This window comes from Trachinotus anak, unplaced genomic scaffold, assembly GCF_046630095.1.
Source record: "Trachinotus anak isolate AG129_WGS33_773 ecotype Australia unplaced genomic scaffold, CSIRO_AGI_Tana_v1 ptg000010l, whole genome shotgun sequence".
Lineage (NCBI taxonomy): Eukaryota > Metazoa > Chordata > Actinopteri > Carangiformes > Carangidae > Trachinotus > Trachinotus anak.
The window spans coordinates 13,914,353-13,930,469 of NW_027273861.1; the positions used below are offsets into that span (position 1 = coordinate 13,914,353).

The following is a 16,117-nucleotide window of genomic DNA, read 5'->3' on the forward strand; positions in this document are numbered from 1 at the left end:
GGAGTTTCTGTGAGAAAACTTGTTTTCTTTTTAAGTGAGCAGCACAATCTGACACAAGCTGACTCAGCAAGAGATAGGATGTTTTTCCTTCCAGCTCTAAGTAAAGATGGGCATTGGTCAGTGTGAGTCAAAGAGAGGAATACACAAAGGATTTAGTTTGACTGTTAATTAGATCTTGCTGCACATTTAGTTAAAATGTGAAAATCAGATGATCATTCACTGTATTACCTATTACCTCCTGTACATTTTCTTCATTTAGTATAATTTAAAATTAATCTCTCAAGAGCTAATAATGCAGCTGCACTGATTTTTAATTAGCAGTAATAAAAGATGTTAGCTACTATGCTTAAATGAAATGCTCTCTTAGAGATTAAGCGTTTATCATAAAGAGCAGACAACTTCTGCATGAAGAGCACATGCTTACAAACTACATACAGTTTTGATATTAAATGACAAAGTCATTTCAGTGTAACACTACGGATCTGAATGACTGTCTAAATGTATGTTTAAGGATAAATTTCTTTGTGTCGCCTGCTTTCATTCAGGATTTTATTTTTGTTCCTCTTCTCTCTCTTAAATCTCTTCAGTCTCTTGTAGCTTGGCTCCCAACTGTGGCTCTTGGCTACCTTCTTGTTTCTCTTTTGTGTTGTGAAAGATGAGCCCTTAACAGCTGCAGCTTACATCCACCATGTTGCTCCTTTATAGCTGAGCCAATTTCACACACAGCTTTAGAGAAATTAGACGACGTCTCAGTTTGGTGTCACCATCGGGGCGTTTTTAAAACACGGCCCAGCTGATGGGTGGGAGGAAAGCAGTGCTGCTACGCGTTTGAACATAACCCCTGCAAATTTCCTGCCTTTTCAAAGAGTAATGACGACAAACGAGGCTCAGCGGATGCCTGGGAAGGCTGTAAATGAACATCAAATTGAGATAAAGATCCATGTGTGAAATGGGTCAACTCAAAAAATGACAAAATCTTGAGGTGGGAAGAAAGTCTGTTATTGTCTGTATGTGCGTGTGCATCCATTCCTAAAGACAACATATGGCAGGTACAGTAAAAATCAATGGGTTTAGAGCAGCCTATAGTCATGAGTCTAACACTGAGAAGTCTTTGTGCTGCTATACATGAATTTATTTGGTTACATTTAGATTAGAAGGTTAAAGGTCGAAGGCCACCCGTCTGTCCCAGGTGGTTCTGTGTGTCTGCAGGATTCTCTGGACTCGTTTGTGGATCTCCTCCCAGTGGGATGGACTGGACTGACTGGTCTGGAGCCTAAGGAAAACAAATACCAAGAGATGCCACATTGCAAACCAAATGACTCAAATAAACTCACATATACCTGCATATACCACACAACTACTTTTGTTATCGATTAATCCAGTGGTTCAGAGCCCAAGGGTCAGGCATCACAACATAAAGCTGAGGCGCTGCAGGACAATTAACAGAAGATATAGCATAAATATATATAAACTTCTGCTACACAAAGTTATGCTTATTCTTTTCAATGTGTCTCTAGTCTTTGCGTTTTTTCTAGGGGATTAGTGGATAATTTAATTTCTTCAGGACAAGTAAAGTAAAGCAAGGAAACTCTTCATTTCGCAAGTAAATATGGCTTTGTTTCACCAGAAAAAAAGGTTTAGTTTATAAAATAGAGAAAAAAAATATTGAAAAATGCCCATCAAGTGGTCTCTAACACTAACTATCAGTCCAGGGCAAAGATTTATTAATTTACTATAATATAAAACACAGGGAAGCAATAAATCTGCACATAAGAGAAGCTGGGACCATTGAATGTTTGGCATGTTCTCTTGAAAAATGACCGTCAACTCAATAAATTGTTTCAGCTCTAAACCATGTTACAAACACTGCCTGCCTTCCTTTCAAGCTATTGTGTTAGGTATTCCCTTCATCCACTAGTCTGTGCTGTAACCTCACGTAAGACGCGGTGAGCCGATGCAAAGCTGAAACTACCAGGTCACTGACATAGCTCATGCTTTAGTGTGTGCTGTGCTCAACAACATCCTTTTAAAATATCTTGAAATATACATCATTGTTTCCTCAACGTAAATGTTACTCTATATTCAGACCTTTGTGCAGAACGTAATTTCACAATTGACAAAAACAACTGTCCATTTGAACTGGAGGCATAAATGTGCTTCATCAATACAATACAAATGTGTCTGCAAGTTGGCCACAGGCACTTCTGAAATAACAGATTGCACTGACAGACAGACATGGATGAGAGGCAATACTGCAATTTATTGCTGTTCACTTCTGTCTATTTGTTGGGAGTGGAGGGGTGATGACTGACTGACGGACTGACTGGTGTCTTGGCCAGGCCTGCAGTGTGGGAACAGAAGCGTTTCATCTGTAATCACATAAACTCACTACCTGCTTCAAAAAGTCATCAAGGACAAATCATCCAGAGACATGAATAGACTGAGACTTCGGGGCTTAGGGGGCAAACGTTGCCACTGGCATCTGTCATTTTCTTTATAGATCAAAGATTTGTGGTAAGACGTGCCCCTCTCCCTGTCGGAGGGAATCTACAAAGGCCCACTCTAATCTCCCACCCTGCAACTCCTGTCGCGTTTTCAATTGAGAGAAAAGTATCATTCATTTCCTACAATTTACTTTGCAATTTAAGATTGCCTATTGATTTTAATGTTTACTTATGGACCGAGCAGGAGGGAAGGCAGAAAGGAGCGCAGAAACAAACAAACAAAACAAAATATCAGTCCCATTGGCGTGTTCAACTCACAGCTGCCATGATCGATGACAAGGTTTCTCTGAATGTATTAAAGCGTGCATCGGGTCAAATGCATCAGACTCAAGCTGAAACACAAATCAATACCATTTTCCTCTTTGTTTTCCCTTCTCTCTGCCTCCTCTTAGTAATGAACAAACATGACAAGACATCACCTTCTGTAATTTAAGAGGTGGAGGGGAATTCATCCTGCCTGTCGAGTGTGATCAAAATTAAAGATTGGATGTGTATGAACGCGCACACACACGCACAGAGAGCAGCGACAGTGTATGACTAACGTCTCATGGGATTGCCATATATTTGCCGTGCACAGTAATCGGATACTCATACAGGTGTCTCTTTTGCTTTTAAGATCTTTAGAGCAAACACCAATGATTTACACAGATGGATCAGGATAAATTCAGGGCAAACACCACAAAAGAGGATTATGGTTTCTCCTTCTTTGGCGTGAGTGTGAAGAAAATCAGCTGGTTTTATGGCTAGACGACCCAAACTCAGAGCTCAGAGGTGATCCTGAAAGTGCTGAACAAATGTACATCTGAAGAGACAACTCTTTACCACAATTAGAAATACAAAGTTATAAACAAGCATGCTAATAAATGCTGCTTCTTATTTCCTATCATTTTGTCACAACATCGACAGAAAGCTTTGGAAGTTTGCGATGCAGCCAGCCTTGCTAACTTGTTTGTCAGCCTAATTAAGGAACACTACAAACAGGATCTCCCTACAAACCTTCAGGAAGTTAAGATCCAGTTTTATGATTGTTACACTGACGATGATGAACACAAACTTTCATTTTACAAACATTTAAAAGATTCAACAGATGTTCAGGTATTTTCAAGGTCAGGCTGAAGGGAAGGGTTTTACCTTTCTCTGAGGGAATGGTTGCTGAGATTCAGAGGATCTCTGGAGTTTGACAGAGACTGGGAAGATTGTGGAGGAACAGAACCTATCACAGGGCTTCTGGTCCGCACTTCATGTCTGGACCGTGTCTCTGGAGATGACTGGACCCTGACAGAACCTGATTCGACCTGGGAGAGGTCACAGGGCAAAGAGGGTTACGAAAGGTTTTATTTTATTTTATGGTTTGAAATGTTATAATTAGACTTACTCTGGCTGTTCTTGGTCTGTAACTACCCAGGAAAGACAAATCTATAACAACAAAGACAAGTTAGACTTTTATGAGAGACATTCATCTGACATTGAACAATCCAAACCTGAAACTATTCATTTTGAAAGACTTTATACGATATTATCATGAGGATACATGTGTCACATTGCCTTGGATGCATGTATTAGTTTTTTTTTTTTTTTTTTTTTGACAGTACCTGTTTGATCAGCTGAGGAGCTAAAAGAGCATCGATGTAAGCTTCCTTTGTGGGGAGAGGAGGAAGGAGTTCCCATCCCAGAGACACTACTGCAACGAGAGACCTGGCATAACAGAAAAATAATTTGGTTTGACAGTATAATTAACACTGTCCTAGTTAAAATTTCAACATTTCACAGAGGAGATTACAATAAGGGGCAGTTGGCACTGTCGCCTCACAGCAAGAAGGTTTTGGGTTTGAACCTGCCGGCTGGTTGGGGCCTTTCTTTAAGGAGTTTGCATGTTCTCCCTGTGCCTGCGTGGGTTTCCTCCATGTACTCCGGTTTCCTCCCACAATCCAAAGACATGTGTGTTAGGTTAACTGGCTCTAAATTGCCCATAGATGTGAATGTGAGTATGACTGGTTGTTTGTCTCTATGTGTCAGCCCTGTGATAGACTGGCGACCTGTCCAGGGTGTACCCTGCCCTCACCCAATGTCAGATGGGATCAGCTCCAGCACCCCCACGCCCCTAGAAGGACAAATGGTATGACTAATGAATGAATAAATGATTACAATAAGGGGTAAAGGAAACAAAGACAAGGTTTTTACAGAGTAAGTACCTACAGTATCTCAAACAACACAATTCAGGTTATCTGCAGGAATGTGCTTCCCTCTACACACAAACCACAAACCAGGAGTTGAGGCTCTGAAATGTGCACTGATAATGCATTCACCATGGGGCTAAGCTACTTCATTAGGTATCTATTTGTTAATTGCAGCTTGACTCTCAATTACCAGGGTTAATTGTCGACAGAAGATTCCCCCAGGAAAACCAGAGCAGGAAAAGCATGCTCCTCACTTTAATAAAACGCCCGTTGTATTCTAGTAAATTCCATTCATGTGTGTGACAGAAACAAACAACTCAGTACCTAATCATTTCTTTTAATAACAGCATGCGAGTGGATTTTGATATTCATACCTCAGGATTAGATTTGATGTAAATGAAGAAGCAGGGATACAGTGGGGAGCAGAGGGAGGGAGGAGCAGAGGACTAGAGGCTGTGTTGTTCCTGTCCATCGACTGTATATTATTCCCCAAGGCTGTGTGATCAGAAAATCACCCCTTTTATATGCAAATATCTCATAACAGTGATACAGTCATAATTAAAGTCTTAACAAATAACCAGCCTAAATACAGGTCGTGTGCTATTAAAGAACACTCAAGCCCCTCTGTGAGGATAATAGACCGTATTACATGCGCACATAGTGAAACATTTTCATGACGTCAAAATGCATTAACGGCTCAGGTAAAAAGATTAACTGCTCTTATTACGCCCCCCACTTAATCTGCCCAACAGATTAAGTTAAATTTTGGAAAGCTCCCACTGAGGTTTGAACTGTATCAATTCAGGATCCCATTAATGTAATAACCCCTGTCCACTAAACATGTGTATTGCTGGCATTAAACAAACTGTCACACCACTTTTTTTTTATCAGTTTCCTTCAGTTTGGAAGAATATGCTACTAACCAAGAAGGGTGGCTGACTCTCTGTCTCCTTCCTAAAGTGGTGAGGCCCCAGCTGGAGGTGGCTGAGCCTCTGCCTGGTGTCCTCTGTAAGCTGGCACATCTTGCGGTGAGTGTAAGGGGACAGGGCTCGTGATCTTGAGGAAACTGTGGGCTGCTGGTAGCCAGAGTCTACAGCCTCTCTGAAAGAAGCGCGTTTTCTTTCCTTCTTGTCTTTCCGGGGACTGCAGCCAGACGAGGATAAAGAAGGAGAGCGTCTGGATGATGATGGTGCTGAGTTTGTCATGGTAGCCTCAGTATTAAGCTTTTCTTTTCCACCTTTCAAAGTGACACAGTTCCCATCATCTATTCTGGAAAAATGCCTGCTGGATGGTGAAGACTTTTTCTGTGAACTCTGTCTGGATGGGGTTAAAGATGGCTTCACTGGAGAAAGACAGGAGCCCTGTGGATGCAAGGACAGAATATGAGAGCGATAGAGAGAGAGAGAAATGTTAATATGTAGTTCCAGCATGTCAAGTTAGTCTCACAGCTCTCCTTTTTGAGGTGACATATAACATTTGTCTCAGCAGTCTAGATTTCTCTGCAGACCACAGTGTTGCTCCTTTACAGAAGCATCAGCCATTTTAGCCATTAAGGCAGCTGCTCTCACTCTCGACACAGACTTGTTCTCCCTGGACAAAACCATTAAACCATTAGCTAAATCATCCAGCTTAAGTGTTACAACAACAACAGCTCTCACAGTCGACACTGCCATGGAGACAACCTCTGCAGAATTACTTCAATAACTCAAATGGCCACTAACATCATTCTCCGATGCAATAACCCTCTTCCTGCGGGTAATGCCAACCGGGGATAAATAAGTTAAGATAAAATGTTAATTGCATTTGATGGCCATCTCCAGTCTAATATTATAGAGAGGCATTACCTGGCTGTAAAACAAAGATAATATAAATGCTAATTAGGGAAATCACACAACATTAGAACTAGTTTTAAGAGAAACTAAATTATGAATAAATCCTCATTGAAGCTACCATTTGAGAATGGTCTGATTTAATGGAATTAAGACAAGTATGCCCTTCGCTCCACACATCCTCCACCACCTTAGACTTGCTTCAGCTCTTCTCCTGTCTTCTTCGCTGGTGGACGAACACTGACAGTGACTTTTCCTGAGTGGTTAAGGCTTAACAACTAGAAATTTAAATGAGAATGTGTCAGCTACCAGAAGACAGAAGCACATGAAATTGGGTTAAAAAGAATAAGACATTGCTAAAAACTGGGTGTATATTCATAACTAGAGTTCCAGAGGGTTTTATTCAGAAGTTTTTTAGTCTATTAAAACAGGCCATGGTTTTTCAGCTGGGTGGGCTGGCAGTCAGGGAGATGCCTATGCTGAGGAGCCATTAGGAAAAAGAAAATGGAGAAATTCTACTGACAGCCACAGTGGTGCTCTGATCCAGACATCCCCCGAGGGGCCAGGAGAACACTCTGACAATCTTCTTCGCTGTCAGTGACATCCAATTTAAACAAATAGCTTAGCTTAGGTTACTGCACCTGGGAAATGCATGGTAGTGTTTTTGGCACAACATGCCAACTGCTGTGAGACGGATCATATGTTACTAACAGGACATTCCTTCATCCTGTTCTTTTGTCTGTACAAACGTACAAAAATGAAAAATATTCAATTTACTATCAAATAAGCCACAGAAAGTCAATAATTTTCATGACTGAAAGCTAAGAGCAGTGGCTTTTAAAAAAAAAAAAATACTATTAATCATTTGTCAAAAGCATTTGTTTTTTTGTGATGATTGACTATTAGATTAATCAAAAAACTGTTTCAGCTCTGTGTTGAAAACAGCAACAGTGGATGGGAGCTGCAAAAAACTGTTTCAGTTCTGTGTTGAAAACAGCAACAGTGGATGGGAGCGTGACAAGAACAAAACTTGAAATATCCACACAAAAAGAGGCAGAGACAGACAGAGAGAAAAGAGCCAGAATGAAATAAATCCCTTAAAAACTGATATGTGATTTCATGCAGCTGAGCACAGTTACCCTTTAAAATCCACAAGGACACAGTGGGAGAAATACAAGTGACCCTCCGTCTGGATAGTTAATGTAAAAAAACTGACTGACTCACTGACTGGTTCTGTGACAAAAATTGTGTCAACTCCCAGCTAGTTGAAGATGTGAGAGAAGTCTCGCTATCAGCAACAGATATCTGCCTCCATGTAATTACATTCACAAGGAGAGAACAGATATCCTTGAAACACTGCCAGTATGGATGGATAGATGCAGTAGCCATGGCAACAACAGAAGGTGGGTATGTATGGCGGAAACAGACAAATTTGATGGTGAGCGATACCACTCATTAGAGCCCTCTAGAGAATAGTCTTCACTGCTGTAGCTGTGGTCAACAAAGATGCTGAGTACGTTGCTGTGATGTATTCAAACTCCAGACATTTTGAACTGTCAGGTAGGATGATAAACACGCTGTTTGCTTGATGTATGAGCGGCAATGCGATGGATTTGATCAGTTTAGATTTTGACAAAGCTGTTCTGAAAGGCCATTAACACACTACAAAATTTATTTATAAAAGGCAGACTTCTTCCAAAGCACTTTACAGACCAACAAGGGGCGTAGCTCAAGTAAACCAAGAGCAAACAAAAGCAAAGCAAATGTGAACTAGAATTACAGCCTTGTGGCTGTATGCCTCTGCCAACCAGCCAAGTTGCAGGAAATATGGTCACAATCTCCCCTTCCTGAGTTACAGCACTGAATAATGGCCAGAAGGGTTTTTCGGCAGAACATTATGATGTCACAGTGAAGCTGACTGTCATCACTTCATTATTTTATCTTTTTAGACATTCGTGTTAAACCTTGACCTTTGACCACCAAAATGAAATCACTTCATCCTGGAGTCCAAGTGAATGTTTGTACTAAATTTGAAGAAATTCCCTCAAGGTGTTACTAAGATATCACATTCACAAGAAAGGGACAGAAGGACAACCCAAAATGCCTCTGGCTCTGGGCTATCGCTAGGATGGAGGCATTAAGACTGTAAGTGTGTGTGTAATAAAGGGACATTCTTACAGGCGATGCAGGCCAGCTGTCTCTTCCATCACTCTCTTCTATGACTGATGTCGTGGCAAACTCCACTTTGGGAGAGATTCCCTAAAGGGAGAGAGACAATAGGACCAAACACAACACCTTGAACAGGGAGATGAGGACAAAAGGACAGATAACAGAGCTGCTTGAAACACCAATTTACAACCACAACTCTTCAATCTATGCCTGCCTTGAAAAAACAAATTGAAGAAAAGAGAAAGGCTCCAGTGATGTTTAAATAATATGGCATTTGGAGAGAGACATCTAAATTGCTATGTAGGCCTCAAACACAAACATATAAAAGCAACGGTGAGGGGAATGGTGTTTAAAGACATTTAAATATGCCAGTTAGTGCCTCGGAGGACATGGGGAGGATAGAAAAGCTACCCGCAGTCACAGAGAGATGAAGGAATGAAAGGGGGTGGAGGGAGGGAGGGAGGGAAAGAGATGATATAATAAAAGTTGGAATGATTGAAAAGAGAGGAGGTTCTCAGTTTAGTTTTTTTGGCTGTATAGTTAAGACAGATGACAGATATACAAGGAAAATGCCATCTTTTTTGAAGAAATTACTGCACTTTGTCGAAGACAAGACAGTCTTTTGAATTGGTTATCTTGGTAGTACATGTCTGTCATGTGCACAGACATGTGACATAAGAGCCACTGAGATTAGGAGAGTGACTTAGAGACAGCAACTATCTTTTCCAGTCTGTAAATGACACATGTAATATTGCCACAGGAATGCCCACACTCCTTTAACCCATTCAACAGTGCACAGTTGCTCAGGTACACTTGCAAGCATTAAATACATGTGTTAAGCCTCAATTATATACATACATACTTTGCGTTGGTGCCTTTGTAGCACAGTGGTCGTGTGGACACAACAAACTGAAGGATACACAGACGTGCACACAGAGTGTACACTCTCTGATAACAAAATTTACGTAATTCTGACCCTAGCAGACCCTTGCACACTTGCATTTGAGGAACGTATAAGACTAGACTTCCAACCGCGTCCATTTTTGATCAAATAGTTACAAGCACAATTTTAAACTTAAGTGAAAGATAAAAGTTTGAAAATCCTCTCATTTACTCCTTTACAATTTTAAGAATAGAAGTTATTCATAAAATTTAAAAATACTTTCTTAAGTTGGTTAAGACTGGATCCTTTTGTACATACTGTAACTGCAGCACAAAAACAGACGGCAGACACACCTGTTTTCACTGTAATTGTGCAAAATATCATTAATCATGATAAATAATACGTTAGCTGAGGCAGTGTAATTAAGAATAGAGTAGTTTTAGCCTATTATTTGCTTTTGAAGGATATCACCCCACTTTCCTTTTTATTTTTTGCATTTATCAGGGGGGCGAACAACAGGAATAAATCTGGAATTGATTTTGTTTACAGTCACTTTCCATGCATCTTCATTTTCTGCACTTGTCAGTGTGGCACTAAATTCTCCTTATTATACAATTTCTCTGACATACCTTATCTACCAACAGCAGAATGTCTTGCAACAGAATTGTGTGTCCATTTCAACTAGTTTCCTATAGATTGTTATGAATTTCACATATATTACAATTACTATTTTATAAAATCAAATTTTACGTGTTTTTGCAGAATGACATAACACTGAAGCAGATGTGGTGTAAATCAACAGCTCTGATTGGCTATTCCTTCTCTGAGAATACATGTGATCACTTATGTGATCACTTGAGAGTTGCTTAATAAAGTTACTTTTACACTTCACTGTGTAAAAAAGTAATAAATGTTTGTTGATAATTGTTTCTTCTCCCAAGTTGGCTCTTCAGAACATTCTTAAGTATAATTCTCAAAGGTTTGATGAATACTGGCCCAGGTGTTGGAAGGAGGATTAAGAAAGAAATAAAAGGAAGAGATGAAAAACAGCCTACAGGAAAGGAAGAAGACCTCTTCATCAGTATTTCTCTTTCTGCAACTCCTTCTCTGAAGCTCAGTCTGGGACCTGGGTACAGGAAATCTCGGCTGTTTTCCTCCATCGTGGCTAGGATCTCACCCTCTAAAAACCGTACACAAAGAGACAGCCAACAGGAACACAAACACACACACAAACCAAGTTAGAAATCCTGTTTTTGCAGTGGAATGACTGGATACAGTGGGGACTTAACAGGCCCATATGGCATCATCAGAAAGCATACCTGGAGGCACCAACTGAATCAGCTCAAAAGATGTTGTGTCAGCTAAGAGGAAGGAAAGCACAAATTGACTGTGAGCTAATGATCAGTATCACAGCTAATAGCCCATAAGCTTGCATAGCAGAGGATTCAGGACTAAGAGATGAGGAAGCAAATCCCAGACGGCCGTTTACCTTCGAGGAGGTCAGCTACATCAGCAGGGTCAACAACGCCAGGGAAAGTCTGGTAAAACAGGCCCAGTACAGACAAATCAATACTTATAACAACATGAGACAGACAGACAGACAGCCCAGTATCTAACTCTGTCATTCTCCCCAAGGAAAGCAAGGCATCTTTTATCAGGAGCTGGGGTAGTATTGTTCAAACTGGAGAGTTGCTGATTTAAATCTTTAGACTTAAAGCAAAAATCTGCTCAGTTGCTTAAGTAGCTTCTCCTTTCTCAAAAAGAGCAAAGAGCAGAGTAATTATGTTGGCAAGCTGCCCCAAGTGAATGCAAATGCAACTAAGCAACAACAAAAGGCATAAACATATGCATACGGATTCAAATAATAAAAAGAAAAAGGAAACACTGGGAAGGAGATTTTTTGTGATTAATCCACTGTAAGTAATAGTGTAGATAACAGTGCAATGAATAGATGTTACGATCCCAGAAGGGTTGCGACATGAAGGCAATGTTTTTGTTACACAAAGTATAACATGCACTCCTTTTTGATATTGTGCAAAATATGGACTAGTTATCCCAGCAAATCTGAACAAAAACAGCCACAGGCAGATGGGAGTCTTAAAGCTTGTGTCCCAGCCAGGGGAGCATCCCTTATTTCTGTAATTAACTGTTATTCTCACCTTGACAAAGACCATTTTGTGGTGGATCAGTAAAGGGAAGACAGGGGGCAAACAGGGAGTCTTCTTGTACTGGCCCATGATACACACACTGAGGTATATGTCATTTTTTTTAGACAGAAGTACTCCTGGACATGTGACCTGTATAGGAATTGTAAAACTGTTAAGACATGTCAAGCGTCCTGCTGGTCTGTTTAGTCTGTGTCCTGTGTGTCTAGAATTACTTAATGACAAAACGGCACAAGTTTAGAAAATAATTTAGTGAATTTAATGAAGAATAGATATTGTACAACATACAGTAATATAACATGAATGGGTTGCGGTAGCATAATGCTTTAAAGTTTAAAAATTCAATGATAAATAAATTTTAAAAAAAAAATCAGCTATGTGAGCCACAGGTGAGCAATCCTCTGGGATGTATTATATCAGTAAGACTTTTTTACTGCTACCAAATACACTAATAACATTTATGGTTTAAAAAACGGGTAATGGCAACAAATTAGCTATGAACACTGCACATTTAAAAAATCATGACGTTTAAAACCAGTAAACTCAAGTGGGTGTATTTTAAAGTGCTTTACAGAGATACTAACCTCTTGGCTACATATTTCTAACATATATGTCTGTTCCTTAGTGGTTTAAGAAGGAAACTGGTTACGTAAAATAAATCAGTTGGACGAGAGTGTGTCTTTGTGAAGACACAGAAACACAACAAAAACAATAAAAAGTACACTATATGCGATACATTTGCCCTCTTACTTTAACAGCAATAATACCAAATTTACAGCTGGGAGAACATTTTATTTATTTTGGGGATAGCAGATGTTAAGTAATTATGTAAGATTTATTTAAAAAGTTTGTTATGTCTTCATCGTCATCATTATCAACATCATTTCTGGTGAGCTAAATAAGTCTGTTAGTTAATTGGTTTAATCGCTTAAACCCGTTAATCTGGATGACCCACCTGAATAAACGCTAGCTACATGCTCAGACACAGAAGTTGTTTAGATGCAGTGAGAAGGGATGTAAGCTCGCTAGCTAGCTGAGTTAACTGCAGGTCAGTTCATGGGATTTGCAGCAAGGGAAAAGCACAAGGACGGACTTACTGCCTGGATGTCCAGGTATACGGTACATTTCAGAGACTTTCGATGCACTTTAGAGGAGGAAAGCGGTTTCTTCGCAGCGGCCATTCATCCAACTTTCAAAGTTCGTTGTCATAGCTGCCGCACAGCAACCGTCACTGAGCGGATGTGAGGTCATGTGACCGACGAGCAGCAAATCAAAAACTCTCTCCACACGCACGCACACAGTTTCTGCCCCAAACACTTCAACACTTCGCTTTAACACAAGTTTGGGATAAGTTTCCCTGAAATCTGTAGTTAATAGAGCAGATCAGAGCTAAAACCAACATCACAGACATCATGTGATGATGCTGTCAGCAGGGACTGATAATGAGAAAATGAGCATCTGGGCACAGACATGTAAAAGCCCCCACACGACTCCCATGAAGTAGTCTTGTGGTCTTTTGGGGGGTTGGTTTGTGTCTCTTTGTCGTCGTTGTGTTGCTTGTCACTGTAATCGTTTTTCCTGTTTATGGTCGTTTTATGTCTCTTTATGGTTATTTTCTGTATTTTCTTTTTTTTTTCATTTCTGTCTCTGAGGTCGTTTTGTGTCTCTGTGGTTATATTATGTCTCTTTGTTGTCAATATTGAGTCTTGTGGTTAATGTGTCCGCTTCTAGTCCTTTTGGGTCTCTTTTTGTCGTCGTTTTTTGTTTCTTTGCGGTGGTTTGGTATCTCTTTGTGATTTTGCATCTGCATGTGGCCATTTTTCTTTTCTTTTGTCTATTTGTGATCATTTTGCGTCACTCTATGGACACTGTTTCTTGGTGGTCATGTTTCCCCCTGACATCGCTTGGTAATCCATTTATAACTTAAGGTTTCATTTATAGCAGTCATTAACATTCCCATTATTGCCATAGGAGAGCAACAGGTACAGGCTATGATCAAGTGATTAAGTGTTTAATGACTAATTAACAATAATACCAACTGAGATAATAACATCATCCAAGTCATGCAAAGAAGCATGCATTTATTTACAACTGTATGAACACAAAGAGGGAGCTGGAATATAGATGAGTAACCAGTCTGTCTTCCCTTGCCATTCAATAGTCTACATTTTATAGTCACTTAATAACCCAGGAGGAAACTTGTTCTGATTTTAGTCCTTCAAGTACCAGTCACCCCACTGTTACAAATCTGTGAATATAAGTCTTTATAACCAAGGAGATGTGGAGCTTCTAAAGGCAATGAAGTGTGAAGGATCCTCCTGCCACGGTGCTCTGCATTTTATACATGCTCAGTCTGTGTCCGTCTGTCCATCTTTCTGTCTAGTGCCTGACACCCTGGCTCTTCTCCCTCTCTCTGTCCACTGCATCTCTGCCAGCGCCATTGCCCTTTCCGCTGCCCGTCTGTGGCATCACCTCAGAACTGGAGACAAAAACATATTAATGAGAATGACTGAGATGGTGGCATAAAGTTCAGGAAAGAGCAAAACAACGCATTCAATAATATGCAAAAGAGAGAAGTTACTTAGGTAATTGATTTAGTTTCTACTTATTCATGCACAATACTGCTTTACCTTTCGATGTGAGTTGGTCTGTTGTCCTTGATAAGGTTGTTGAGTTTGTAGTAATCCAGAAAGGTACGGGCCACGTTCCTGCCCAGTTTCATGTCTGAGCACATGGAGTTAAAGCTAATTATCTTTGGACAAGCTACAGGTAATATTGCAAAAAAAAACATTTCCTACTTCAGTGCTACCTAAACTGGGTGTGGACCACTGAAGTGGCACTGCACCATTGCATTTTATTGCAGAGTGAAACTTAAAGCTGCAAGGTGAACACTGTGTTTAGAGCTTGCTGAGCTGCCCCCAAGTGACCAAATCAGTTCTGCTCATATTGTAAGCACCCTTTTAACGGCAGAAATCTGGAGTTGCACACGTGTAACTAATAATATTGTTATCTGATACATTGTATCAGATAACAATATGATATTTGGAATGGACTCATTAGTCTCATTAGTTTAACTTGTGCTTTACCTTTTATGACAAGTTGTAATGTTTATTGTAAAGAGAGTTTATCAGCTGGATTTGGCAATGGTAAAAGAAACAAGACCAGGTCAAATCCTAGTATATGGCTGGATTGCCTATGGTGTTACACTGATTTTATAACTTATTTAATATTTTGTGAGACGTTGTCTCCTAATAACCAAACATAAATTAAAAACAAAGACTGTGCTGTGATTTTATTTATATTTGCTTATAAACTGATGCCTCAATAAGAAAGTTACACGCAGAGCACAGCCTCAATCTGGGATCCACAATAGTTAAGCCTTTATTTACCTCAACTCCAGAATGTGACTGACTTTTATTAGAGGCAGGTCCTTATTTCTTACTCCCTCTGTTTGATATGTATAATAGGTCAATAGGTTTAGTACAAAGCCTCATTTTCAGTCACTCCAGTTTGCCATGTTTAAGTTACTGCATTACGTGTTAATACAAACTCAACACTTCCTGCAACCGTTTCAAATTTAAAGCCCTGTAGTGTTTTCAGTGGGCAGAAACCCTATATTTCTGAACAGGGGTTTTATTGGTGGACTGCAGTTGGCATGTATCTCATTTCCAGTTGTTGGCATTGCTGTTGTTTACATGCTATTCAGATCTGCTAGTTTCTTCAGCAGTTAATGATTACTTCTCTCTCCTCTCTCTCTCTATTGTACGGTGTGTCGAATCTTTATTTATCCTCTGCCTTCATTAGTAATAATGGTACATACAAGGGAAGTAGTTTATTTACCGTAATGGAGGCAAAGCTCAGCATATTGGAAATGCTCCTCCGCTTCCCTGCAGTTCCAGAGCAGCTGGGGAACCTGAGTGGCTCAGTAGACTGCCTGTAACGAGAGGTGTAGCCCCTATGCTCCCAGTTGGCATAAATAGGCATTTATTTATACCAAGTGTTGTTGAAAAAAAGTCTCTAAACCTAGTGATAATGTGCTCAGTTGTCAAAACTGTAGGCTGCAAACACCACCCTAATAGAACCTGTTTACACCAGAAAGTCCAACTTAGTGATGTGGTATTTGGCTGACCAACAGTCGAAATATGATCAGTCAGTCAGTCAGTCAGTCAGTCAGTCAGTCAGTCAGACAGGGATGTTACAGATTATAGGGCCGGTCCTGCTGTTGCAGTCCAGCTAAAAAGACAAGAGTGCTGTGAGACTAGAAGCAGGAGATGTGATTAAGGTCAGGACCTGACCCATAGACGCAGCTAAGAAATCTGTAAAGGTTCCACCTATGAAGGTGAAAATTAATGAAGATTTAATACAGTCATAGTTTTTAATATTTATGCTG

At 40.1% G+C, this 16,117-nt stretch overlaps 2 protein-coding genes across 4 annotated transcripts in view; both read right to left on the reverse strand.

The window, feature by feature from the left end:
• Window positions 1–977: 977 nt before the first annotated feature.
• On the reverse strand, window positions 978–13,043 carry spata6 (spermatogenesis associated 6). 2 transcript variants are annotated; one of them, XM_071487773.1, is made up of 11 exons: window positions 12,825–13,043; window positions 11,722–11,859; window positions 11,052–11,100; window positions 10,882–10,923; window positions 10,618–10,742; window positions 8,689–8,769; window positions 5,605–6,042; window positions 4,097–4,199; window positions 3,880–3,920; window positions 3,636–3,799; window positions 978–1,273 (listed from the first exon to the last, which is right to left on the reverse strand). In XM_071487773.1, exons 1-11 carry the CDS (start codon window positions 12,906–12,908, stop codon window positions 1,159–1,161), a joined length of 1,380 nt encoding a protein of 459 aa, XP_071343874.1. In that variant the 5' UTR covers window positions 12,909–13,043; the 3' UTR covers window positions 978–1,158. The 2 variants fall into 2 exon arrangements, with proteins under 2 accessions (XP_071343874.1, XP_071343875.1); XM_071487774.1 differs by lacking the exon at window positions 12,825–13,043 and adding an exon at window positions 12,683–12,814.
• A 255-nt stretch (window positions 13,044–13,298) lies between these two features.
• Window positions 13,299–16,117, reverse strand: part of agbl4 (AGBL carboxypeptidase 4) — a 270,269-nt gene continuing 267,450 nt past the window's right edge. For both annotated transcript variants that reach the window (XM_071487762.1, XM_071487763.1), the window contains 2 exons: window positions 14,358–14,451; window positions 13,299–14,206 (listed from right to left, as the gene is read on the reverse strand). In XM_071487762.1, the coding sequence (XP_071343863.1) occupies window positions 14,107–14,206; window positions 14,358–14,451 (194 nt within the window). In that variant the 3' untranslated portion in view covers window positions 13,299–14,106. The remainder of the gene's footprint in view (window positions 14,207–14,357; window positions 14,452–16,117) is intronic.